The sequence below is a fragment of the Penicillium cataractarum genome, assembly GCF_028827025.1.
Source record: "Penicillium cataractarum strain IBT 29864 chromosome Unknown utg000004l, whole genome shotgun sequence".
Lineage (NCBI taxonomy): Eukaryota > Fungi > Ascomycota > Eurotiomycetes > Eurotiales > Aspergillaceae > Penicillium > Penicillium cataractarum.
In genome coordinates, this window is record NW_026622740.1 from 794,038 (window position 1) to 820,415 (window position 26,378).

Sequence of the window (26,378 nt, forward strand, 5' to 3'; positions counted from 1 at the left end):
CTCAAGATGGATGGAAATAGGGTCATGGCCTTGTAAGATTGAATCAATTCCGCAGCAGCCCTTCAAAACTACAAAGGAGATTTATTTAATAGGTTTCTATTCAGACCTACTTCCTTGGTACTACTGGGCTTGATTGTTCGAGTTATGCCGTAACTCAGATCGTTGGTACATATCAGGGCCTTGAAAGCCTGTGCAAGCCCTTCTGTAGCATCGCTCAAATAAATCCTTGCGGTGGTTTAATTTACAGTTCTCCGCAATTCTTGCGCTCTCGACGTCCTTTATCATATTTTATATCATGAGGCTAATAACAGATTGTCAGAACTACTGCTAGAGGATCATGGGGTGCACCATGGGGATATCAACAAGTCTGAATTGCTATAATGCCCCTAGCTGGCAATTTATGTAGGCATAATCATTACTAAATAGCGGATCTATGAGTTAACTAGATAGTATTTCCATCTTTCGGGTATCCACCAGTGCTGCTGTTCCGTCACAAATTGATGCCCGAGGCGCCCGAACAGATGTGTATATCATACAGTTGGCGATAAACTATGACTTCTTTACCAATGCCTCGCTCGACGATGTAAGAGTTTCCTGGCTTATCAATGACCTTGATTTGCCAGGAAAATTGCCACATGAAACGTATCCTGGGCCTTTTTTTGTTGCTGCACTACGCTAAGGATGTCGGAAACTTCCATAAAGTCCAATAGGCAGTAACCGAACTTTGAGTCTTTTATTACTTTCATGGAAGTTGAATCGAATTCGATGAACAAGAAAAACTTGGGAATCATAAATGGCTTTTAAAATTTGATGCCCTCCAACAAAGATGCTGCAGAAATTGTCAGCTTGTACCGGCCTACTATACACACGTAGATTGTCTATCTGCCCATTGCTTCGCTCCACGATAGGTGCAATTGTAGTCCATAAACTCAGCGGGGCTCCTAATAAGCAGACCAGTCAGCAAAATCATGAAAGACTCAGGACCTGGAAGCACATGCATAGTAACTGTCTTCTCCCCTTTAATTGTACCGGACTTAGCTGCCTGGCGACTGCCTTTCTGGATAAGACTGACTCTCTCATAGCGAGACTGGAAGGTTTGCTATCGTTTCGGTGAGGAAATGAACACACTCGAGCGGCAGGATATTGAATCACCTTGAATATATGGTCTATCTGGCTGAGGGATGGTGCTTCTCGAACATCCTCGAAGAAAGCACCCAGGGCTTCTGCATCCTCAATTGACTGACTCGCACCTTGTCCTTGGGTGGGTAGCATGGGATGCACAGCATCTCCGATAAGAATGACGCGCTTCCGAATCCATGCTTTTAAAGGATCCTATCTGCTGTCAGAGAACAATCACAAGGGATCTCTGATCAATCATACTCACCATATCGCGTAACTGCCATAGTCCGAGATCTGGTGAATGTCTAATTGCAAAGCCTCAGTATCCTTTGAGTTAACAATAAGGGCCAATCTTACCTAAAGATTCCGGTAACCCAGTCTGGGAATTCTGCAAAAGTCTCCAGCAATTTGTCCATACTTCCTTCTGAGACCCATGATTGGCCAGAGTTCGGATCCTCGTTCATTCTCTCTGCATAGTACTATTAGTGAGCTGTTTGGAGGAGTAGGAGAATTCTCTTACCGTCTGGAACTAGTGCTGTAACACCATAAATCTCGCCTTGTCTGCCTGGACCCATGACGAGTCGACATTCATGTGCTACCATTATTGAAGTAAATGAGTCCCGAGGATTTATCCTACTGCAAAATTGAGGTTCCCTTTCTTCGAGGATTGCCGAAGGAATCTAGATTGCGTCTGTGAGCACTGTTGCGTCTTCAGAAGGACCAAACTAAAAGGTCTTACCATGAGACGATAAGCTGTTTCGGGCTGTCAAAAAAAGTCTTCATAGAAATTAAGGGTAAAAACGTACCTGAAACGCCAGTTGGCATAGCTGCAGGCCCATCACTGAGCACAAAATTTCGCAAAACACTATGGCTAATATCGCAGTTCTCTTTCAGAACTACGTTGCTTCAGACAATCAAAATTCTCAAATACTTACATTCCATCTGCACCAATAATCACATCGGCAGCCAAAACCTCACCACTCTCAAGAGTGACATTACCCTCATCCGGATTGCAACCGACAACTCTCGATGCCACTCGAATGGTCGCCGGGTCTCCCGTTCTTTTGGGACATTTCGCGGCTGACTTGAGAGCATTATGTAGATCATCGCGATGCCAGACGATTCGATCACCGCCATATTCAGCCTTAGATAACAGCGGAACTTCTTTAACCAGCTTTCCGTCCACATCGTAGATCCGGATGCCCTTATCAACTAAGCCACGCGCTAGTTCCAACTCTTTGTCGATGCCCCACGTATTACGCAAAATACGGGAAGCATTGGGTTGCAGGGATATCAGTGCACCGATTTCGCGATTCATACGTGACTGTTCCAAAACCGTGATTCTCCGATTTGGTGCTCGTAGAGCGATTGCTGCGGCCAACCCCGCAATACCGCCACCAACAATAATGATTCGCAATTGATCTCTCTTTGTCATCTTGTCTAGAAGAAATGATGAGATTAGTTTCTTGCCTACTGTCCAAACAATCGAAGGTCTCCAATTTGTATTCTGAAGCTCTTGAGACTCTATCACTACGGCGGACGCCTCCACATACTGCCCACAACTCGCTTACAACTCGCCCACTTCAGACTGAACATCAAGCTCGACTCCCTTCCCAGATTCGTCATTGTCCAATGAATCTCATGAGTACATTGGATGTGGCCAATCAGCTTATCCATATTTACCATACGACTGTGTTCTTTTGGTCCGCTCGCTGTCCAATGACTCCCCCGCCCACTTGGAAAGTGGGCGATGTCCCATCACCCAAATTCAGCAAAGTGCCGAACCATATCCATAAACTTATTTTGAGTAATAATACCTCAAAGTATCGCCTCTTTTGAGTTGCTCGCCTCAAGCAGTCTCGACAATTTCGAGTTCTAAGTCATGCCGAACGTGTTCAGCCGAGACATATCTCAAGTTGACCGGGCGTCTTTTCCCTACATTTTTCATCAGAATGTCTCAATCTCACTTAAAGATGAGCCTGGAGTAATCAGAGCCAACCTCTACCTGCCGAAAAATTTGGAAAAAGCCCCAGTTCTTGTGACGTACGGCCCTTATGGTAAAGACATTCATTACAAGGAGTAAGTCTCTGTGGCCGCATTGCTTCTCTAGATTCTCAGGTTAACAAAAGCGGCGAGCCATAATTTTGTGCATGAGAGCTCACACAGGTATAGCTTCCATGGAAAATCATACAGCGAAGTCAATCCAGCACATCACTCGGAGCATTCTTCGTGGGAAACCCCGGATCCCGCTTTTTGGACCGCACATGGATACGCCCTTGTTCGAGCTGATGAGCGTGGTACCGGCCAATCGCCCGGCAAGTTAGACACAATGTCTCGTGGTACAAGTGATGCATTCTTTGACGTTGTTGAATGGTCTGCCGAGCAATCCTGGTCCACCGGAAAGGTCGGACTCCTTGGAATCAGTTACTATGCCGGGAGCCAATGGAGAGTAGCTGCAAGACAGCCGAAGGGTCTCGCCTGCATTATCCCGTGGGAGGGAATGTCCGACTACTATCGTGACCGATGCCGCCATGGAGGAATTCTATCTAACACCTTCATTGATTTCTGGTGGAATCGTCAAGTAGTCACCAACCAGTATGGTCGGCCCGGCCGTGCTGCGAGCAATTGGGGTCCTGACACGGTCGAAGGCGACCTTTCCGAAGAGGAGTTGGAGAGGAACAGAAATGATCAGACAATCGACAATGCTCAACACTATTTCCGTGACGATCCATATTATGCGAGCAAAGAATATACGCAGCGTGACATCCAGGTTCCGCTTCTCTCGGTCGCAAATTGGGGAGGTATCCTTCTACATTTGCGAGGCAATATCGAGGGCTACATGCAAGCAGGTTCGCCCCTTAAATATCTTCGCTTCATTACCGGACGTCATGATTTGCCCTTCTACTACGATGAGGAAGTAGCAATCCAGAAAAGTTTCCTTGACGCGTTCCTGAAGGGGGAGGATGATGTCCACGGCTGGTCTAAAGGCAAAGCACCTAAAGTCGACCTCCTTCTTCGCAAGGGAAACGTTGGTTATAATAATTCGGAGGCTGAGAGGACCTTTAAGCGTCGAACTGAAAAGGAGTGGCCTATCGCACGCACTCAGTACACGCGATTCTACCTAACTGGGGATAGAACGCTTACTGAAGCCAAACCCGCCTTCACCGGTTACAATGGGAAGCTATCCTATCGTGCTCTGGGAACCCTGGAAAATCAGCAGCTAATTCAGTTTGTGACCGAGCCCTTTAAGGAAGAGAGGGAGATTACCGGCCACATCGTCGCTCACTTGAACATATCAATGACTCCAGATCCCCAATTTTCCTCTTTTGCAAATGACATTGATATATTTATCACATTGCGCTACATATCCCCAGAAGGTGTCGAGGTTTTCTACACAGGCACGGCGGGAGACCCTGTTCCCCTGTGCAAGGGTTGGCTGCGTGTCAGCTTGAGAAAGATAAACACGGAACATCCTAACAACCGTCACTGGCTACCCCATCGAGATTACTTCTCGACCGATGTGCAGCCCGTTATTCCAGGGGAGATTTACCCAGTTGATGTTGAGATTTGGCCCACAAACGTGGTGGTTGAGAAAGGAAGCAAGATTGTTCTAGAAGTCTCCTCGGGCGACACCCAAGGCTGCGGCTTGTTTAAACACAACTCAACTTCTGACAGGTATATATCTGCAAAATTTACCTGTGACGGTTGCGATTCACTGACTTTTCTCATCTTCAGATGTCCCAATAAATTTCAAGGTCAGAACAACCTGCATTTTGGTGTTGGTCTTGATAATTACGTTACTTTGCCAATCGTTCCCCCAGTCAGCGAAGATACTCAAAATCAGTGAATTGTGGTCTAAGATAGCATAACTCAGGGAGGAAAATCAGTCTACAAGGACATACTAGCGGTAAATAGCCATATATACAGGAAATAGAGGGTATAAACACGCAATCTTCAATGAACAATGTCAGATTCCATGTTTTGTTGATTTCAGCAAATCTGACAAAGCAAAAAATATACAAATCTCCTACTAGTCAATGGGAGCCTTTTCAAGATCTAGGAAGTTAGTGGTATTCATGCGACTCCGGTATCACATCGGACTCCATAGATCAGTAATTTCCCCAGGTTGATCCTTATCCCACGATAAGCTTACGAATGTACGTGATAAGTATGGGCTGAAAGGACCAAATCTGTTTTTTCAAAACCATTGACTAAAGATTATATATGCACGCGTAAACATCTTCGAACAATTGGAGACACCAGACAAAACACTAAACAAAATATTTCGTTTCTCCTATAAGGATGAGAGCATGTTCAGCTCGAACTCTTACACCTTGATGTAAGGGATGCCGGTCAACTTGAAAGCACGCTCACCGAGAACAGGCTTGTGAAGAGGCTCTAAACGGTTGTGAGGACAATCTTCACCGTCACGCTTGGCACCTAGAGGAGCAAAATCCTTAGTATTGGGCCAGTGACTGGTCAAACGCCAAGTGAGAAAAGCATTCTTCTTTCTCATAAGATCTTCCTGTGTGGCAGAAGAGACTGGCATATAACATGTATAAATGCAAAATCGAGCCTGGTCGCCGGAGGGACTCAGGTTATAATGGGGGGTACGAGAGTCCCACAGAAGCAAGTCACCAGGCTCAGCGTCGATTTTGACCCACTCACAGCCATGGTCAGCAAGCCATTTCATACCAGCTTCGGTATACCCAAACCATTCGGGAGTCCACGCTGGAATGCGAGGCTCATCGGCAAATTCCCGGTGGAAGTCCTCTGAAAGAAGATGAGCGCCCTTGCAAACGATCAGGCCGCCGTCCTTGGGTCCATTTGGGAGGATGTTGACAAGGCCCTGCAAACAACGGAACCCTGACTTCTTGGGATCTTGATCTTGATGGGGCCAGGGCTTGTTTGGGGGCATATCGGTGCGGCTTGAGTGTGGTTAGCAACGACACAAAACCCTCAAAGCCACAGTATTTAGGGACTTACTTTGGAAGTGCGAAGTTTACTGCGTCGAAGGAGACAATCAAGTCCTTATCATCATAGACCTTCTCAAAGGCGTCGATTACCCCGGGCTCGCTTCGAACATTCCAGACAAAATCTTCATGTCCGACACAGTAATGCATACACATCCCCTTCTCGTTAATGACAGGAAGTGTAGCCTTGGAGACGGTTAAAGGATCGTCACGCTTGTAGCCCAGCTCGCTGTGAAAATAGTTAGCTCGACCTTTGCAAAATATGAATCACCAAGTTGGACGCACAAGCCTTCCAGATATGAATACATATCCTCTGCGTATTTGATAGCTCGCTCACGTGGCACAGCTCCCTTCACAACGGCATACCCGTCTCGGGCGAGGTCATCTCTAAAGTCTCCCCACTTGGGATCCAGGCCGTCCAGGCGCATAGCATTGGGGCCACCATGACAAGGTCTGCGCAGCTTAATGTTTGGCTCCGGTGTTTGAGTGGTGGTTGCAGTGGTAGACATGATGGTGTTGATGATAGGAGACTGTGTAGATCGTTGGTCTATGTGTTTGCGTGATTTACGTGGAATCGAGTAGTGGGACCTAATGTTGAGACATGACCCTTATAATTGACAGCATCGAATATGGAATGTTCTGAGTTACAAGGATTAGACAAACATAACAGGGCCGAACACGCATCCATCTACCCAGAGTGGGGGAGCAGGTGTAATGTAGAGAATGTGGAGAGAGTGGGCGCCCACATATACCTCCCACTTAGCTGAGATCCTTGATAAGGAGTGACACGCCCACTTCGGCGTGTGAGATCCACAATCCTGACGCCGCCAGTCGGCTCAAACCATGTCGGTTTCTCGGATTATCCAGTCACTGGAATGTTTGAGCCCCTTTGGCCCCGCTTTCTCGGAGCCGTGGGAGTGGAGTCTTCTGCGCGAGGAGGAGGGGAAAATGCGGGGACGCTAAAGCACCCCAATGATCACATGACCCTTCTTGCGATCCTACACCGATGGGTTCGAGGACTCAGTCTTGAGCAAGATTTTTCACCCTCCAACGCACAGAAAACATGGTGATCAGCCAGGCTTCATTTTCATCAGCCTCGGGTCCCTATCGATGTCCTCATTGTGAAAGATCCTACGAGCGCCAAGATTATCTAGCTCGGCATCTCGACTCGCATAGCAACAAGCGAAGCTTTCGGTGCCAGATCTGCAATCGCGGGTTCAATCGCCGGTAAGCCTGTCCTTGACAATTGACACTCCAATTACTTCTAACTCCTGGGCTGAAGGGATGTTTTGCAACGCCACCAGACGCTCCATGGCAACCTTTCCGCAGACGATGAAATGATCATCAGGCGACGGAAGGACCGTCTTCCTGGGGCTCTAGCTGAATGTGGATCGAAGGTATAAACAATATATCCTGTGAAAACCGAGGTGCATGGTTACTGTGCGAATACTGACACCCAAGCTAGCCCGTTGAACAACAGCACAACTCGAAGCGTCAACAGCAATGTCTGCGCCAAGTTCGTCTCGCCGAGGTATCAGAGCTGTCGTGCGAGACTACGATGTATGCTTACCCACAATCACCGATATCGAGCGACAGACAGTGCAACACGGGTGGTGTATCATCAGATCTGCCGCCCGATCCAGAACGTGAAAACCTCTCCACACCGCCAGCGAACTCGGTCCTTATAACTGCAGACTTTAATAGTTCAAATGTACTAGTTCATCCATTGACTGTTGATCCTAACGTCATAACCCGGCAAAATGAACTACCAGAGATATCTTCTCAAACCAGTCCCAATGGCTGCCCGGCATTTTTCGAGAATGTCATGCTTCTCGACCTCGAAGGAGCTCAGTCTGGACATACCTTTCACCAGCCATGCCCTACTACATTCGATCTTCTTCCCGACTTGGATTTTGAAATCTCAGAAACTGGCTTGTTTGGAGAGAACTTTATTCCAGACTTGGAAAGGGTTGTCCAAAATGACTTCTTGCTACCTATGCAGGACGATGGCAATCATTCAGAGCATGGGTACCTCGACTCTACTAAGAGAAGGGTATATGCTTTCCAACGTTCATTCTGGTAAGCCTGTACCTTCGCAGACCTATTGTGCTTGAATCAATATTCACCCAACTTTTTAACAGGAATCTCTTTCAGGATAATACGCGAAATGCTACCAATGAGGATGGTAGGTCGGTACGAAATGAAGAGCTTGAGCCCTCTCTTTTATCGCCTTGCTCCATTCCTACTAACCTCACCATTCACGAGAAACTCTCATCGCGATCAAGGGATCAAATCTTCCGACTCATTGTTAAGACTGGGGATGAAAAATTATCGATACCAGAGATTCCTACTGTCGATCATCTCGACATCCTCATCAAGATTGGCCTGGCAAGAAAGTTAGACGTCAATCCTTGGATTCATCTTTATACCTGCTATGATGATAGCTCAAGGCCAGAACTCCTCGCGGCTCTGGTGACAGCAGGGTGTATCTCATGTCTGAGCCCCACAATAAACAAGACGGGTATAATCATGCAGGATATTGTCCGAGTGGCATTGCATAATCTAGTATGATCCTCCCCCATGCATTCAAAAGGAAAGGCGTCAGAATACTTATTTTTCAAACCGCACGTAGTCTGAAGCAGATAATGATGCCACACGTGATCTTCAGTATTTACAAGCATCGATGATCTGGCTGGAAATCGGCTTCTCGTGTGGTTACAGGAAGAATATGCGGATGACAGAAGGTGCCGTTCAAGCTTTAGGCATAGTAAGTTCATGATGTTTGGCTCCAATATTCTTAACCTAACAGGTTATGCAGGCTCTGCGTCGAATAGGGGCCTTGGACTCATCCTCGTATAAGCCCATCAATCCGCGTGAAATTTCTGATGATGATTCGGGTGGCTTGGATCATATATGGAAGCAGTGGATTAAGCAAGAATCATTAAAGAGGTGGGTAGATTTATCAGGGACTTCTAGTCTTTTCATTTCGCCCCCAAAAAACGCTCGCCTAATAGCTTCCAGATTGGTGTATCACTTTTTCTGTCACGATATAGAGGTGGCCGCAGCAATGAACCACCCGCCGACAACATCATTTGCGGAACTCACTCTTTCTATACCAGCAGCACGGGATCTATGGCTTGCTCCAACGGCAAACGCTTGGAAGGTGATATGGATGGCCAAATATCAATCCCCAAGACCAGAAATAAGCCTTAGAGACCTACTGTCAGATCCTACTCTATTCAAAGATCTTCCCACGCATTTCGATAGCAGAGTTGCAACTTCTGCCTTGCTGCATGGGCTAACAGGCAAGATCTGGGACGTAAGGCAGCAGATGTTACTCGGTCGAAGCAGGGCGCCTAAACCGCCGGCTCGTAAATTGCTCTTGCTTCAGAGTAGACAGGAGGATCTGTGAGTCACTTGACAGTGACAATGAAGCGTCTGTGCTGATGATAACTCAGGTACACAGATCTTAAGGAAATCCAGAATTCCCTTGCAGATTCACCTCCTGTTACTGTCATAATGGCCGAGTTCGCCATTATGTATCTGCACATCGATATAGACGCTTTACAACGTTTTGCCGGCAAGATGGGCGAAGAAGAGGCAAGACAATGCTATCCTGACCTACGTAATTGGAGCATGACGCAAGATGCTCGCATTGCAGCCTGGCATGCTGGTCAAATATTTCGTGCTGTGAATCAAGTGGGCCCTTACCACCTTCGAGGCTTTGATATCTTCGCCATTTACTACGCGTCTTTGACCCTCTATGTGTATGGACTGCTGCTTTGTGCCGAGAAGAAGCCCACAGAAGTTGTCGAGACCTGGAACGCAGAAAATCCTGCCTTTGTTTTTCTCGATGGTCCCAGTAGTCGGGCGACGGAAGCTTTCGTTTCACACGATCGGGGTCAGCCGGGGTTGGTATACTTAGCAGGTACCGATGTTGAAGCACAGAAGACGTTCTGTAGTCTTCAACAGCCTCGTCTGGTTATGCGGGTCGCGTTGCAGGTCCTGAGCAGCAATTTCTCAAAGTTTTCGTCGGCCGATCCCACAAAAAACCCTATTCCACCTTTGGTCATGAATCTTCGTGATCTCCTTCATGATTTGGCGAATTTGCCATGAATGTATTATCATTGTCTGGTTCATGTTCCTATACAAGCCCTTCAAATTTCAGTGACATAGCTTTTAAACAGCAAGACTTGGAAACTGAGCAATAGAATACATGTATTGATATTCACTTTGGTACAGATTATGCTTTCCAGTGGTCCCTTTTTTCTGCCTGGGTGAGTGAGACTGTCTTATCTGGCTTGTAACCCAGCCGCTGTTTGTCACGACAACGCTCACTCACTTGGATCAATCGTCGAAAATTACGGAAACTCCTACCTTAGAACAAGGGTATAAGGTCCACATTTTTTCCATTCATTCCCATGATAATATCTTTTGCCATCCGACAATGATTCGGTTATCAAGCATGGATAATTTGCGGAGGGACGCGATAGTAAAGAGGATATAGTTAAAAGACGTTTTTGACCGCATAGGTCCACATGGAATTACGGAAAAACGCACTTCTCACGGCTCAGAGAGTCTCTTAAATGCGCAATACCGCATCTCATCACACGATTTTAGCTGATGTACAACTGCATGGCGCGGTCAACAATGTTATGTGGGCCTCCAGTTCCACCCACATGGCATGTGGAGGATAATGCAGCTGTGGTCCGCTCGGGCCTCCGCTAGGTATAAGCAAGGCAAGATTGCTCCGCTCATGTTTGAGACCGGGGTCCTTTCAACCACTATTATCACATTACGGCTTGTCGATATTCAACTGGAATTTCAGACATGAGTATGTAGGCCGCTTCACCGCGTTGGACCCCTGACTAACAATGAAGCAGATCCTACACCAGTCCACTTCTTTTCCCATGGCTCGACTATGATGTTGGGTGAGGAGTCCACCTCCGCTGATTACTGGAAAAGGTGTGGCGATGACGCGCTTTCTCACGCCATAAAGGGTGTCATTATTATGGTGAGCCCACACGTGGTTGTTAGTTTCATTTGCAGAGGGTCTAATATGATGCGTCAATTGGCAGGGAGCTCATTGGGACACTTTAGGTGATGGAATTGAAGTTGCTATGAATCCTAGGCCTGGAAAGAGTCCTGTCGCCTACGTGAACCCGTCGAAATATGTCGACTACGAGCTTGTCCCAGACCTCGAAGCTGGTCAAGAATGTATCGACATGCTCGCCAAAGTGGGTTTCAGTGTCTCAGCAAATACAACATTCAATTGGATCCACGACGTCTATCTGATTCTCATACGGATGTTTCCCAAAGGCTGCCCACCAACTACTTTAATCTCGATGAACGCCCGCTACGACCCGCACTTTCACATGAAGATTGGCGCTACTCTTCGTCCGTTGCGCTGCCGAAATTACCTAATTATTGGTACCGGAGGAGCAGTCCATAACCTATATCGAAATCACTGGGCTCCTATGTTACGTTTCCGAGATAATTTTGCTATGGAGAGCCCACCGGAAGACTGGGCGTTAGAGTTCAGACAGGCTGTGGAAGATGTTTTCACGAAGACTTCAGGTCCCAATATGCGAAGAGCGGTCACAAGACTGATGAAACATCCGAGGTTTAGAGATGCACACGCCACCGACGACCACTTTATGGCTGCAATGTTTGTTGCAGGGGCTGCGGGAGATTGGGAGGACAAGAATGTGAAGGCGGCTTTAGGGGCAGAGAGCTGGGAGCTTACCAATATGTGTAACTCGCAATTTACGCTAGGGTCTTGGGAGGCGCCGCTAGTACTTTAAAAATGCTATCTTTATGATTCTTTATGCATGTTGAGAGTTACAGATAAGGGCAATTTAACAATGCAAAGACATCCGTACGTCAGGCCCGGGTATCCAAAAAATCTTAGTAGCTTAAAGGTTATCTGAAAGAAGATAGCGACTCAATATCTCTTCATTAGGAAGGAAGTCTTCGCGGGGAGTGGAAAAGTCTCGCGTTCCTAATATCTGACACTATCTATACGCGAATGATCGCTATGCCATCGAACCTAACCCAAAATTCAACATGAAGTAACCCACGATGCCAGTCATACCCACCACTAAAGTCAGAGTAACGACTCCTCCGGTGATAATTCCTTGCTCAAAATGTCCAACATTTCCCCCATTTCCTTGCCCTGTTGGCTTCAAAGGGGCGATAGCGTCTTCCCAAATCTTTGATGATTCTCGTGTTGGCTTTTTACTTAGCAAGTGATTTATCTTCAACGATAACTGTGTCTCTTTCACAACTTGGGACCTCAGCACCTCAAACTCAGCCGTCGAGTACCTTGTCTTGGGATTGAGGGAAGTATTTCCCTTCACCATAGGACCCACTGCGCTCGTTAGCTTTGAGCAATCCTCGAATTAACTGGAACTCACTTAGCATTTCAGTCGGAATGTGATTTACCCAAGAGAGGTGTGCGTCGGTGAAGTGGGCTAGGTATTTGGCGGACTGAGGACTTGCGAATATGTATGACGCAGCGGGTGAACCATCTCTGGATTGACACTTGTTTAGAGTGAAAGAAAGCACCGGATTTGGCGATATCTTACCTCCGAGAAGCCTCAATAGCGTCGTCGAGACTTGTAAAAGAATGCACGAGGAGAACCCTCTCATTCAACTTCCCTTGTAACAACTCCGATTCCCTATGCACGTTAGAAGGCAAGTATTCATGATAAAATCGGGACTTGAAGCTCGGAGAAAACATACCGACACTCAACTTTTACTATTCCCCAGCCGGTTCCAGAGACAATTACCTGCGCATCGGGGGACCTCTCTGCCTTACTGAGAAGTCTTGGGCTCACGCAGCTGTTGGTAGCTGCCTTGATGTCCACAGCACAAGACTTCCCACTCATTTGCACGGCTGCCTCTAGAAATCTCGTCAAAATAGCCTCGTGGACCATGACAAGGTCAGGCGCATAAGGTGAGGTTCCACCAAACGCAAAACGTACAGACATTAGCTTATTTGCTGCTTGAACAACATCAGCCGTATGATCCACAACAGCCACAACCCTATCATGCTTTGAGTGTTCTTGATTTATCAGGAGGGTTTGACTGAGGAATGCATCATCGGGCATTACTTCGCTGATTGCAAATATGTCGCTATCAAGAGCCTGACACAAAATTTTCCGCAATAGCTCAATAATCGGGAGAGTTCCCGCAAGCTGTTTATGACATGGATTAATTCAGAACAATTGAAATAGAGCAAAATATGACGCACCTGCAAGATGATGCAATTACCAGCTGCTAGAGCGGCAACCATCGCGGAGATGGAAGAGAAAAAGATTGTGTGCGCAATCGGTATAATGTATACTATTCCGACACCGCGTCTACCTTTTCGATGATCCTTTCCATGGGCTATTCTATACTCCTCTTCAAGGCTTTTTTCAACATTCAAGGAGTCATAATGAGTACGAATCTCACTGAAAGTCAGAAAGATCTCCGCGCGGACCTCATCCGACGAGTGTTCAGACCCTTCAAGGAGTGCCTTTGTAATCTCATTGAGGTTTTGGAATAATGTTGATCTCAACCGTCTAAATTGAGATTGACGGTACTGAATATTGTGCACGCGTCCGTCAATATTCGCCGCGAGAATATGAGGGAATAGCAGTGCGGCACTCATGTTGAATATTGAAAGCAATTTCTCCCCGGCGGAACATTGGACACATCTACAGGTCAAAACTCTTGAGAGTTTCTCGCGTACTTTACTATTCAGTTATTCCCTAACTCTTAGTCCCGGCGCTTAAAACCTCCCCACGTATGCCCACTTACGCGCGACGCATATATGTGGGCATTTCAGAGGGCAGTTCTTGCCTTGAGTTTCTAGCAAGATGCCAGAATTGACATCACTTCCCGCCTGCTAAGTCTGTACCATCAATCTTTGCTTTCGTTTAAGTCTCCTTCCTTGTAGACCAGTTGTCACTACCTGTCTACGCTACAATTCTGAATTACTTCCATCATGTCAATCACGACTACTCAGGCTCGCATTCTGATATCCCCTTTGGGGGACTATGAGCTCTACCACAGTGTGGCCTCAGAAGAGACTCCAGGGCCATCAGCTACGCCTTTCACTCCATCCTCTAGCCAACCAGTCTCTTGGCCAACCCATCATCGTAGGGTGCCTCCTTACCGACCAATCAATCACAACCTCGATTACGATGACCGACCAACTGGATCTAATACATTTGAAAGTGCTTTTATCTTTGTGATGATGCATGGAGTCTGGTTGAACGCGGTAGGTGACTTCGATAATGGGCTAGTGTCCAGAAGCTGAACATGGCAATTCCAGTCCGCAGCTAAATTATGGAGGAAAACAGGGGGGAGGTTGAATGACCGGATATTCCGGTATAAAGTGGGAGGGGAATGGTAATCATACTCGGTAACGATGTTATCTCGCCAAGAGTCTCCCAATTTTGTTTTCTACTACTGTTCCCGAGTGGATGCGTATTTTGTGGAGAAGTGGGAGTGGATTTGGAAAGCGGCCAGAAATTTTCGGGGATTGCGATGCCCACTTCATGGAGTGCGGAGAAATCCATGTTGGTGAAGTTGTCATCATAGTACTAAAGAATGCCTAAACGCCACCGATGTAGACCAAAATCGAATGTCAAATTAAATCTTCTGGGCAACATTTTTTCCCAATCAAATAAGCAAGAATTACGCCTACAGCACCACAATGGCTTCGTCAGCCCGTCCAGAGAACCATCTACCCAAATTATCCAGATTCATTACCACGCACGATGCAGCCGCCAAGGCAGTCTTCCATGAAGGCCAGTCCGAAGACATGCCTGTCCAGGTTGTCGGGGCCGGCGAATATACCTTCTGTCTTGCATACGCGACTAGCCACTTTCCTGTACGAATGCAAGGAGACGAAGACTTGAAAGTCTACTCAGAATACCTTGCCAACCCTCCAGGCTTAGTCAGCATGTCTGGAACCGTTTGCCGCATAGTCGATTTCGAACCATATTGTCAATGTGCGATGCACCGAACAGTGTCTCTTGATTATGGAGTTGTCCTTGAAGGAGAAGTTGAATTGATTTTGGATAGTGGAGAGACACGTGTGTTGAAGAGGGGCGATATTGCTGTGCAGCGGGGAACGAATCATGCGTGGAAGAATGTATCTCCAGACAGAGAGGTGGATGGTAAGATGATGGGGAGTTGGGCGAGGATGCTTTTTGTTTTATCCCCATGCGAGCCTTTGAAGGTGGCAGGAGGAGCTCTAGGAGAGTCAACTCGCGGTATTGATGTCAGGCAAAGCTCGTGAAACGTTGAAGATTCTTGAAACCCAGTCATGGTCGGCGGTTCACATACTAGAAGCGCATGGTAGATCTAGCTACCGACACCCGAGATATTCCTAGATCCCACCACAGTTTTCTCTGAATAAGATGATTTAGGTTTTCTTTTTCAGATTACTAACACGAACCCAATAAAATCTCACAAGTGATAACTTGGCACGCCAGTCTGTCTTGCGTTGGCAGCAAATCTAAAGGTCATTTGACTGGAACTGATGGGTAATTCCTTAAAGTCCTGAGGGTCTCGAATCCCAATTGGATCATACTTTCTATGAAACAGTCTCATACGATGGACAATTAATGATATATTAGTGAGCAAAGTGATGAAGGAGGAAGACCATGTGGATTCAAGCCAGTGAAATGGAACTCAGTGGAATCTAGCTTGTTAAGAACAACACACAAAGAGCAGAGAAGAGGCAGTGCATCCCAACAAGGGAATCAGAGAGTCGCCAAAAATGCCCCGGGAGACCGATGTCAACGAGCTGGCTAACTTGTGACCATGCTTCCAGGTGTGGCCTTCAGCAAGATGTGACTAGGTCTATAAACACATGAACGCGCGTAGCTCCTTATTATCTTAGGCGGACTCAATGGGCCTAAAACTAGATATTTAATTGCCTAGGTTACCTGGGGAAATTCTACATAGATTCTATGGTTAGGGAACGAGATTTTATTAGAAGCGTATGCTTAGAGAGATTGACGATGGCTGATCAGAGTAAATTTGAAAAGGGAGAGGAGTCTATCTAAGCTACCAAACAACGTCACATGATTATCTTGGGACTTTCCATCAACAGATTAGACGTCAGAAAAGCCGACATAAGGAGTAACTACAACCTTCGGTCGAAGATGAAACCGGCCAATAACCGTTACATTGCATACTACCTCTTCGGGGAAACATGAGTTCGGCCCTTTGCCATCTTTTCCGCAGCTTCAAGGGTCGACCAGGCTTCTAATGTAATACGTGAGCCAAAAAATGGTATGAAGGACTATGCATATCCTGAATAGAACGTGTTCGGACTTAGCTGTGTAGGTACTAGAGAGAGATAGGGAGAAGCCAGAACACGGCAGAGAACAGTCCGATTGCTTAAACTTCATAAGAGACCGACTTCAAATATCTATACCACTAATTAAAATATGCCCTGATACCAACAGAGATAACACCCTCTTTCATCATCTCTCAATTACATCTACGACACCGTGTAGAGTGTAGGACTGTGATAATGTCCCAGGAGTGTTCAAGGGGACCCAGCAGTGGTTGCCTGAGCCACGGCAGGAAGGTCGGTCCCGGGTGCTGCTGTTCTCCTTAGGATGGCTTGACCTTTTTCTCCATATATCGCCGCCACTTTGAAGCTATTAGTATCATTACCCAAAAGTTTGAAGAGCATCATGATTACATACCACGGGGTTGAGATAGTAGACGGGAATACCGAGCAGGAAAATAAATGCAGAAACACCAGCTAGCATTCCCATGCCTGCAGCGTAGCTATACTTGGTGACCATCGGGATGAGAGCGTAAGCAATGCCGAAGGAGACCAGGTTCTTTGTCCCAACAACGATGACCAAGGCAGGACCAGCATTGTGATCCCATGCCTCAGCAGCAAAGGTCGTTGAGATAATGAGTACCGCAACAAAGGCTACTTCGAAGATTGCCCAGGCCATGTACGGACCACCCCAGGTAGATCCGCCACCAGCAGTAAAACCATAAAGTAGGAGCGTGAAAACAGTGATAACACCGGGGCCAATCAATAGCAGAAGACGATGTTCCGGGGTATGAGCACCACCGCACCTCTTGGCCACTTTAATAACGAACCAATCACCAAAAATTCCACCGTAAAGGAGACCGCCAAAGCTACCAAATACGCCACCAAGGTTAATGAGACCAACATTCTTGGCTTGCCACCCGTAACTCTGCAGCACATTGTCGTAAGTCAGTCCCATGCCAATCGCAGCGGCAAGGACAGCGGACGAAAGCAAAGTGGCATATATGATGCCTGGGGATGTCAAACACAGTAACATTCGCCACCAAGAATCCAGCATAGTCTTGAAGGGAGGATTCTTCACTCCTGACCAAGGCTTGAGTAGCTCCAGATAGGTTTTCTTAGGGATCGAATCCTCGGATTGACCATTCTGATCACCTTCAACTCTTGCATTGGCCGTGATATATGTTTGCGCTTCTTCGCGTGTTAGAACACGAGTCACACCATATTCGTCAGTGGTGACGACGTTCCCGTCAACGATCTGGATAGAGCGAGAGTAGGCGGTCTCAAAACAAGTAAAGAACGTGATCAAACCACCGACACCAACGGTGATCACGAAGATCCAGTAATACCAGCGCCAGCCCAGAGCAGCCGCTTCATAAGAGCTGGCGATGTTGAAACAGCTATTGATGATATTCTGTGTCGACCAGTATAAGCCGTAGATCTTGCCTCGTTGGTGCACGAATGTCACCTCGGCAAGGATTAGCGGGAGAAGCTTTATGGAAAGCGCATGTTAGAAATATCCCCACCATCAAGAGCTCAATATTGTCACTCACTGACTCTGTGGCACCAGTGGCCAGACCTTGGATGATTCGCAAGGCAAAGTGCTGCGTGTAGTTTTGTGAAAGAGCACAGCCAATTGTTGCAGCTAGAAGCACAATAATTGCAGCAAGAGTGACGGGGCGTCTACCGAAAGCCAGCCCCAGCGGTAAGATGAAATAATTTCCTTCAGGGTCAGATTAGCTTCAATTTGCGGTCACCATAAGCTGGAATTCTGGGGCTTTACCTATGCCGATGAATAGGGAGGGAAAGGTGGTAAGCCAGCCCACTCTGGTTGCATCAACTCCCTCCTTAGCATAGAGATCAATAAAGATAGTCAAGATGGATCCTAGGCCCCCGACCACAGACAAGGACATGATAGCTACTTCCTTGTGAGCACATCAACCCAGAGTATCTGGAGATTAAGCGGACTCACAAAACCAGCAACAACTGACAATGATCCCCAATTTAGCCTTGAAGGAAAAGTTCAGCGGATCGTTTGGGTCCTTGCTAGGGACTGGTAGCAGTTGGATTCTTCCATCGGCAGAGACCAGAACGTCGTCACCAGGTGATTTGCCCACGGGGCCGACGTCCTCCACCATGTCAACACATCCTTTCTCGGCGTTGGATAGCGACATAATTGACTATATTTCTTTTGAGGTACGACGCTTTGTTCGAGCCTGCAGTGATCGACCACGAGCGATCTCCGTGGATCAGCTATATAGCATCCATATTGCAAAGCTCGCCCACACGAATGTAGTCACCCCCACATTTCCCCCGGAAAAAAATTGCCTCTAATATGTGGAGAAGGTTCGGTAATCGGATTTCTGGATTGGGGATTGGTCGTTGAGTAGTCATCAAAAGGCATTTTTAGCCGTCCGCCCTTACAATACTCGATACCCCGCAATGAAGGACCTAGTAAACCCCAGGAAAAAGTGGGCATATCCGACTAGATATTGATCGATTGGAAGACCCTGGATTTGACGGCTTGAAAAATCATCTACGACCAATACCATGCCCAACTCCTCCTCAAGCTCGTTTACTATCGAGAATATTCCTTTTGGAGTGATTTCAACCGCTGACCATCCCACCCCCCGATGTGCAACTGCACTTGATCACGATGCGATTGATCTCAGCGCTCTAGAAAGTGATGGCTTCTTTAAAGACGTTCCCAAATTTTGAAAGGGATCTATTTTTTCCAAGGTCAGTATTTCACAGCCGAATGCTCCTGAAAGCCATTGGTGTTCCGGTTTACTTTTTAATGACAGCTCCGCTGACTCGGAGAATCGCAGCCTTATTTAAACGATTTTGCATCTCTTCCCATTGAAAGCCGTCGGCAAACTCGGCAGCTCCTGTGCGCCAATTTGCTTCAGCTTCAAGAAGATAGAACCAAGGCGGATCGATACTTCATTCCGCTAAATCGTGTTAAGAACCACTATCCCATGCAAACGGCCAACTTTTCAGATTTCTACTGTTCTTTAGAGCATGCTCAGAATGTATATCTACTAATCCATCCCTGGAGCGACAAGAATTAACTGATCGGGTACAGTGTTGTGCGATTCTCGGTCTACCAGCGTCACCCAACTGGCGCATCATTCCAAGCGTGTACAATGGCCGTACATCCAGCCTGAATGTAGAAACTACATTGACACGCCCGCACGGTGTGATTCAAAACGAGTTTGGGCATTACGCCTTCACTCCGACCAAAAAATTGGATATGGAACTGGAATTGGGAGTGTTCATTTCGAAGCCTTTGGAGGCTGGGCAAATATTGGATATTAAGAATGTCGCAGATCACATCTTCGGCTTTGTTATCCTCAATGACTGGTCAGCTCGGGATATCCAAAGTTTCGAGATGGCACCTCTTGGTCCGTTCCACAGTAAAGGGTTTGGGACTTCTATTTCCCCGTGGATCGTGACTACGGATGCCCTGGACGCAGTTACGAGTGCGGTTATGGTTCCGCAGGATCCTGCTCCATTGCCTCATCTCCTATGGAAAGGAGATGGCGGAGCTGCGACATTCGACATCAATCTCTCTGCTTGTCTTATAAGTGAGTTGCATTCGTTTAAAGCTGCGGATCCCTGGCTAATAAATAAAGGAAATGGGAAATCGTACAATCTTACCGAAACCAACCTGAATGAGCTCTATTGGACTCCATTTCAACAACTTACTCATCTTGCAAGTGCAGGCGAGGGTCTCACGACTGGAGATATTTTTGGAACGGGAACTATTTCCAGTGCTGTATGTCACTCTCTCATTTACGATGCCCAGTCATGCTTGATGGATATTGCTAACATGCCTGATCTCAGCGTATAGATGAACACGGAGAAAAGATAGGACTAGCTTGCCTTGTAGAGCGCTCGCTCCCTCACACTTCCCTCTCGGCTTTGAAGAAAGACGGTATTGTCTGGTTTGAAGACGGCGATGAGGTTATCATGGAAGGAGTTTGCATCAACAAGACAACGGGGTCCAAATTTGGATTTGGGCAATGCCGGACAACTATTACCCCGGCCGTGAAGCTGGCTCTGTGACGGAGCTTCTCGTCTATATCCGGTATACACTGCTTCAGAAGTAGCTCAAATAGATGCAAGTTAACCTGGCTACGGGAATATTAATTACTACAATGTCGAGATTGAGTATGAACTGGCTGTATGTACTACAATCTTGCCTCTGGTCTCACTGCTCAGCAACAACATCCCCAAACTCCCCAATCTCATACAGCAGCGAAGGCTTCAACCCCACAATCTTCCAGCATCCATGGATTTTGATATATCTCTGTTCCATATATGACTTTCCATCGCTTGTTCTATCCACTTGCTTTTTCAGGGGGTGGGAGCCTTCGATCCATCTCCCGTGACCGGCAATCTGCTGCCACTGGACCACAATCTCGCTTGCCGAGACAGACTTGAAGTAACATTGACCCAGTAGGTGCTGTGTAAGCAATTTTTCATTGCCCAGTAGCCCGGGTGATAGGAATTCGGCGATGAATTCCTTCGGGTTATAAGTCTTGTTCGGGATTGTTTCTGAAACGAGTCGGTAGTCAACTTCGATGTGGGGGCCAACTACGGCGCGTAGACGCAACGCATCCTACAATTTGTTAGAATTTCCAGCGTGGTATGCTTCAGGCTGCCAGGGTCGTCACCATCGTACCTTCATATCATACCCGTCGGCAAAAGCGCGCGCCGTCTGGACGATGGCGATATAGTCGCGGAACTCAAGGTTCTCGGGGATACAAAGCTGAAAGGTCATCGTGGTTGAGAAAACTGATCATGTGCATGGTTTTCTTCTGCATATCGAACATGAGAAATAGAGAGAGTACAAGTACACACCTGAGGTGACCCCAATCCCATACGTACCACGTGGGACCAATCCTCGTCGGTTTGGCCGGGTAAGTGGGCAGTCCAAAAAGTGGGCAGTCCAAAGAGTGAAAAGTGGGCGACAGTTCAGCCACAAGGCGCTAGGCCCCTGCACGAGGCTCAAGAGACCGCAACCAAGACCCGCGCGAGATCGCTGGGCGCGCCCTAACCTTTTGGGGACAGCGATCCTACTTTTTATTAGGTGCCTCATGTTTACTCCGCCGAGCTGCTCAAGTAACTCACCTCGTTGATCCGGGAGCCTATCATTTCCCGACGCGGCAGTTTTACCGTCACCTACATTACAAAGTCAATTTTCCAGACCAGTGTCAAAACTCTCAAAAACTTCACGCTTTCACGTATAGTAGGTACAAGGCGAATAGATGACAAATATAAAAAAGGGGAACTCCTCATGTTCAGTCGTTTTTGCTTGCATAGACTCGATAATCAAGCTATAGCAGCAGAACTCTCAATACACATCAACAGAGAACCCATAGAAGCGAACGATGAACTCCCTTCAAGGGTAACCAGAAGATTCAGCTCATTTACAGGAGACCAGCGGGGACGACGCTGCCAACAGTGGAGGTCAGGCTGGACAGGCCGAGCAGGGAGAGCAGGCCGGTGACAGTGCCCTCAACCTTGACGAGGAGGGCAGAGGTGCCGTCCTGACCGAGGACACCGAAGAGCTGGGTGGGGTCGGCAGCGACACCCTGGGCAGCAGCGGCGAGGCCAGAGACAGCGGGAACCTCAGCAACGACGGTGCCAACCGCACCCTGGACGTTGGACAGGTCAAGACCACCGAGGAGGGAGAGGACGGTAGGCTCAACCTGGACGAGGAGGGGGTTGCCAGCGAGGTCGGTGATGGTCATGACGTCGGAGACGGGGTCACGCTTCATGTTGCCAGTAACGCCGGAGGCGACACCCTCGAGAGTGCCAACCAGGGAGCCAACGAGCGAGCCAACCTCGGGGAGGCCCAGACCGGAGAGGAGACCCTCGACGGTGGAGGTGAGCTTGACGAGAGCAACAGAGCCCTCGCTGGTAGCAACGGTCAGGAGACCGCCGGTAGCACCGTTCAGGTTCAGGGCGCCAACGGTAGGGGCAACCTGGATGATCTGGCCAACGGACTGGGTGACGCCACCCAGGTTGAGGCCGGACAGGAGGCCAGCAACGGTAGGCTCAAGCTCGACCAGAACGAGCTTGGAAGCCTGGTCGGTGACGGTCAGGACACTGTGGACCTGGCTGGTGACCTGACCGGTGACCTGGTCAGTGGAGACCTGGGAGTCGCCAACGCTGGTGCCGACGCTGGGAGCATCAGAGGCAGAAGAAAGGCAGGTCGGGATGCCCGAGGGAACGGGGATACCAGAGGGGATGATGCCAGAGGGCAGGCAGGTCGGGATGCCAGAGGGGAGGACACCAGAAGCAGCACCAGGGATGATGTTGGTGGGGAGAGCAGCGACGGTGGATGCCAGGATGGCAGCGGAGATGGCGAAAGACTTCATCTTGTTGTAGAGAGTGACTGGTGCTTGAGAAAGCTGTAATGAATGGACGGTATAGAAACCGGAAAAGGAATGACTGGAGGTAGGAAACGAGGAAAACGCGAAGAGCTTCTTGAGAGAGTATAGAAAAGAATCTCGAAAGTCAAATGGCACTGGCTGCCCTTTATACGCCGCTCATCATTGCTCAGGGGGGGGGGGATCGAGTAGTCCCTTGGTTCAAGGCATCTATCAGACCTCCCGTATGCTTGACGTTGCAGAGCAGAGTATACTCCACATCTGACCAGGCGAGGTAACAGGGATGCTGGAGACCCGTCGAGAGATTTGCAAGTTGAAGTCCAATGGAGAAGGAGCCAAGGGTGGATTGTCCTGTCAGAATCATCCAAATCCTGCGGAGATGACATCCACTTTCTCAAAGGAAGGTATCAGAGACCGGGCATGGGAATTGGAGCCCGCGGATGCCTCTTAGTTCTCTCATAAGCTTCGCCGGAGGTTCATCTTCATTAGCCACTCCGCAGATCTTGACCAACTCGGCCGTTGGGGTAATTTCGGGGATCTTTTGCAGACACAAGTCTTCATTTCAAAGGCACGCAGAGTGTCATTGTTGATTTGGCCTTGCTGAAGTTGTCGTAAATATCAGAAACGTGGTGGTCGACGATACTCTCGTGTGAGCCAGGAACAAGATTTGCCACATGGTTCGAGCTAATTCATCACTGCCGAGGCGGTGTTCAGGGTCCTCGAGTCCAAGCACACGGTTATGCTGCCAGAGAACCCTTTCAGGAAGCGCGTTCAGACCCTAGCGATTGGCATTAGCACCGCTTGACTCCACTGGTGGTCGCCAATGGGTGGAGAGATGGGGAAAGGAGAAAGTGCAGAGGGCGCCGAGGATCTGCATTGGTGTCCCGCTCCAAACACGTTTTTGGTTACTTCCAGGAAGAGCGTTGGACCCCACACAACGTTGGATTTTGCACTTGGACTATTCTCGTTAGGACTGTAGCTAATGTCAAGTCAAATAGTCGGTCGGGTGGACCTGCAGCTGCTTTGATTAAGAGTGCGAGCCAATCCCGGTTGTACGAAGGAACGGGACGAAGAAGCAAAGGACGCAGGGACACCAAGCTTAGATTGCTGGCTTAGATTGCTGGCTTAGATTGCTTTGTTATCATGATCGTCGTAATTCAGCGCGTCATAGCTTAATCCCTCAGGGTAACAAAATTGAGATAGTTAAAACGATAGAAGTGGTTCTCTCTCCACTGAAAGGGGGCAAATAACACCCCTGACGATCCTAGTCGCGAGTCATCATCATCAGGGTCCTTATTCGGGGAAACTGAGGAGCCTGTCAAGTCCCTCGAAATAAAGTTCGACGGGATAACCTTGTCGGCGCGGGGAACCCCAAAGAGAAGGTAATTCCATAGGAGACTTTCTTGAGTAGACAGCCAAGTACGAAGTACAGAATACGAACAGCCCTACCTACCTGGTGCTAGCAGCATACTTCGCGTCGGAGGATATCTAGAAACAGTTAGAATGCTTAATTAAACGTTTTCCACTATCGACAAAAAGGTATCAAAAGCCAGATTCAATTCTCAATAGTGCCATTCACAAAGGGATTCGGAAATTACCCAAACGCTCTTGATTTACCTACTTCGGTATCAGGCGACAAAGTTAGTTAACTAAACCCCCAAAACACAAAATTCAAGGATGGATTCCACCCCAGTAGCTCTCCCCGTTATCATCGTACGGACGCGAGGCCTCTCTGCACGTTGGCTTCTCATAGTCGGCCACCGATCCCATGGGCCAGATCGGCACCACGCAGATCTCATGGTCGGCGCAGCCACGGCACTCTTTCCAGCTCGTCCAGTCCAAATAGTCAACTAAAGCTTGAACCTTCTGCACCGCAAACTCAAGGTCTTCCTCCGCCCAGGCCTCTAGCAGAGTCGAGCAGACATGGTGTGCAACCCTGTGCACAGCTCGTGCTGCTAACACCTGCGAGTCCTGTGTTGCCAGGGGCAGGAACTGCGTGGCGCATCGCTCGGCCTCAGACGAGTTGTCTCGCTCGCTGTAGTCGATGAAGGGGGACAAGGTGGTTTCGATGTGCTGGTGCAGGGACTGGATATCGGTGAACTCGCCAGATGCCAGGTAGGACAGTTCGTCGCTGTATCGCTTCACGATCATGTCCGTGATGGCCTGCCAGTTGCGGGAAGTCTCGCCCGCGCCGTGAGCCAAAATAAGTGCATTCAAATCCCGGCGTACGACGTCTAGTTCAGCGTCGGGGACTTGTCCTAGACGTGGTAGGGACGAGTTGTCCTGGAAAAGGTCCAGGTCGTACGCGAAGGCAGTCACGAAATGGTCATAGTTGAGGGAAACCCTGTCTCCTCCGATTCCACCATACCGCGCAGTCACTGCACGCATCCAGCGAGCGGAGTTCATACCGGGTGGACCTCCTCCTGGTCCTCCTGGTCCTCCGGGAGGACCCCGTCTCTTCCCATCATCATCCTTCCTCGGACCGCCAGTTCTATCATGCATCCGACCCTTGGGACCACCTTCCCTCGAGTCCGGCTTGACCTGAATAATCCGTACGGGAGTCAAGTCACGCTCGAATGCACACAGGATAACCTCAAAGCCAGCCTCCATGCGAATTACACCATCGATACGGCCACCCCACTCGTTCTCTGACATTTCGCATGCCTTTGTCGCGCGTTCAAACTCTCCCATGGGCCCACGTTCGCCTTCCTTCGGTGTGTCATCCAGGGTATTGTTGAACATGAGCACATCTTGCGAGTCGAGGGTACCCTTCTTCGTCTTGGCTGCAGACATACCATCAATGTATACCAGACGAAGATCCTTTGCGGCGGCATAGGTGTGAAGATACCCAGCCTCCTTCTCCTCGAAGACCTCGAAATCCTCAAATGGTGGCGGCGGCCCAGGTGGGAAATGCGGTGGTGGTCCTGGTGGCCTATCACCGGGACCATGATGCTGGCGACGACGAAGCTCTTCATGGTGTCCACGATCTATATCTTCATCACGACCATCCTCTGGGCGTCGATTCGGCGGGGCCATATGAGGCCTGGCGAATACCATCGCATGCTCGGGTTCAAAGGCAAGCCATTCAGTGCCATTGACTGGAGTCGACTTCGAAGTACCGTGGTATAACTGTGTACCCGCTGGAACATTGGCCAAGAAGAAAGAAACGCCATTGTGATGAAGCGACGATCCCCATTGACGCATGGAATCGTGAATGACATTGAAAATGTGGTTGGCGTTTTGGATCACCGCATCAGAGTCTGAAGATGCTGCAGATCCACCGGATAAGCTCAACAGCGAGCATATCGCCAGTAGAGACTGCGACGAGCGCATGTTGGTTCAGAGACGTTCGACTTCCAGGGTATGATCCCAAATCAAATGGCGAAGCGAACAGTGCAAAAGATATCTTTTGACTGAAGAAAAGCTCCTGCCTTGATCATGATCGTTAGCGCCTGTGGTTATCTGATGGGCATTTGAGATTTGGACTCGGATGCTGGAGACGCGTCATCACGCCAGACGCTAGCCACCATCCGCTTTCGAGTAATTTTGCCCGAAGGCGAATTGTGGATTCGGTATCCGGTGGCT

At 48.4% G+C, this 26,378-nt stretch overlaps 11 protein-coding genes across 11 annotated transcripts; 4 read left to right on the plus strand and 7 right to left on the minus strand.

The window, feature by feature from the left end:
- Nucleotides 1-859: 859 nt before the first annotated feature.
- On the minus strand, nt 860-2,554 carry N7496_004821 (FAD/NAD(P)-binding domain-containing protein; the record flags this gene model as incomplete). Its single annotated transcript, XM_056697750.1, has 7 exons — nt 860-1,099; nt 1,129-1,332; nt 1,385-1,424; nt 1,477-1,588; nt 1,640-1,752; nt 1,859-1,882; nt 2,055-2,554. The coding sequence occupies 7 exons, from the start codon at nt 2,552-2,554 to the stop codon at nt 860-862; spliced, it is 1,233 nt and encodes a 410-aa protein (XP_056556275.1).
- A 447-nt stretch (nt 2,555-3,001) lies between these two features.
- N7496_004822 (CocE/NonD family hydrolase) lies at nt 3,002-4,966 on the plus strand (the record flags this gene model as incomplete). Its single annotated transcript, XM_056697751.1, has 3 exons — nt 3,002-3,198; nt 3,292-4,794; nt 4,855-4,966. 3 exons carry the CDS (start codon nt 3,002-3,004, stop codon nt 4,964-4,966), a joined length of 1,812 nt encoding a protein of 603 aa, XP_056556276.1.
- Nucleotides 4,967-5,446: 480 nt separating this feature from the next.
- On the minus strand, nt 5,447-6,601 carry N7496_004823 (uncharacterized protein; the record flags this gene model as incomplete). The annotated part of the gene is made up of 3 exons (XM_056697752.1): nt 5,447-6,047; nt 6,106-6,321; nt 6,378-6,601. The coding sequence occupies 3 exons, from the start codon at nt 6,599-6,601 to the stop codon at nt 5,447-5,449; spliced, it is 1,041 nt and encodes a 346-aa protein (XP_056556277.1).
- A 554-nt stretch (nt 6,602-7,155) lies between these two features.
- Nucleotides 7,156-10,208, plus strand: N7496_004824 (uncharacterized protein; the record flags this gene model as incomplete). Its single annotated transcript, XM_056697753.1, has 8 exons — nt 7,156-7,319; nt 7,375-7,489; nt 7,558-8,171; nt 8,234-8,657; nt 8,725-8,859; nt 8,911-9,041; nt 9,114-9,500; nt 9,551-10,208. 8 exons carry the CDS (start codon nt 7,156-7,158, stop codon nt 10,206-10,208), a joined length of 2,628 nt encoding a protein of 875 aa, XP_056556278.1.
- A 714-nt stretch (nt 10,209-10,922) lies between these two features.
- Nucleotides 10,923-11,896, plus strand: N7496_004825 (DODA-type extradiol aromatic ring-opening family dioxygenase; the record flags this gene model as incomplete). The annotated part of the gene is made up of 3 exons (XM_056697754.1): nt 10,923-10,926; nt 10,976-11,106; nt 11,171-11,896. The coding sequence occupies 3 exons, from the start codon at nt 10,923-10,925 to the stop codon at nt 11,894-11,896; spliced, it is 861 nt and encodes a 286-aa protein (XP_056556279.1).
- Nucleotides 11,897-12,127: 231 nt separating this feature from the next.
- On the minus strand, nt 12,128-13,749 carry N7496_004826 (aldehyde dehydrogenase PutA; the record flags this gene model as incomplete). The annotated part of the gene is made up of 5 exons (XM_056697755.1): nt 12,128-12,462; nt 12,509-12,624; nt 12,680-12,772; nt 12,837-13,291; nt 13,348-13,749. 5 exons carry the CDS (start codon nt 13,747-13,749, stop codon nt 12,128-12,130), a joined length of 1,401 nt encoding a protein of 466 aa, XP_056556280.1.
- Nucleotides 13,750-16,715: 2,966 nt separating this feature from the next.
- On the minus strand, nt 16,716-18,566 carry N7496_004827 (MFS general substrate transporter; the record flags this gene model as incomplete). Its single annotated transcript, XM_056697756.1, has 5 exons — nt 16,716-16,754; nt 16,811-17,884; nt 17,946-18,115; nt 18,176-18,310; nt 18,365-18,566. 5 exons carry the CDS (start codon nt 18,564-18,566, stop codon nt 16,716-16,718), a joined length of 1,620 nt encoding a protein of 539 aa, XP_056556281.1.
- A 376-nt stretch (nt 18,567-18,942) lies between these two features.
- Nucleotides 18,943-20,460, plus strand: N7496_004828 (uncharacterized protein; the record flags this gene model as incomplete). The annotated part of the gene is made up of 4 exons (XM_056697757.1): nt 18,943-19,095; nt 19,221-19,424; nt 19,478-20,170; nt 20,239-20,460. 4 exons carry the CDS (start codon nt 18,943-18,945, stop codon nt 20,458-20,460), a joined length of 1,272 nt encoding a protein of 423 aa, XP_056556282.1.
- A 145-nt stretch (nt 20,461-20,605) lies between these two features.
- Nucleotides 20,606-21,178, minus strand: N7496_004829 (NTF2-like protein; the record flags this gene model as incomplete). The annotated part of the gene is made up of 2 exons (XM_056697758.1): nt 20,606-21,016; nt 21,080-21,178. 2 exons carry the CDS (start codon nt 21,176-21,178, stop codon nt 20,606-20,608), a joined length of 510 nt encoding a protein of 169 aa, XP_056556283.1.
- Nucleotides 21,179-21,827: 649 nt separating this feature from the next.
- On the minus strand, nt 21,828-22,781 carry N7496_004830 (uncharacterized protein; the record flags this gene model as incomplete). Its single annotated transcript, XM_056697759.1, has 1 exon — nt 21,828-22,781. One exon carries the CDS (start codon nt 22,779-22,781, stop codon nt 21,828-21,830), a length of 954 nt encoding a protein of 317 aa, XP_056556284.1.
- Nucleotides 22,782-24,464: 1,683 nt separating this feature from the next.
- On the minus strand, nt 24,465-26,126 carry N7496_004831 (uncharacterized protein; the record flags this gene model as incomplete). The annotated part of the gene is made up of 1 exon (XM_056697760.1): nt 24,465-26,126. One exon carries the CDS (start codon nt 26,124-26,126, stop codon nt 24,465-24,467), a length of 1,662 nt encoding a protein of 553 aa, XP_056556285.1.
- Nucleotides 26,127-26,378: the final 252 nt, after the last annotated feature.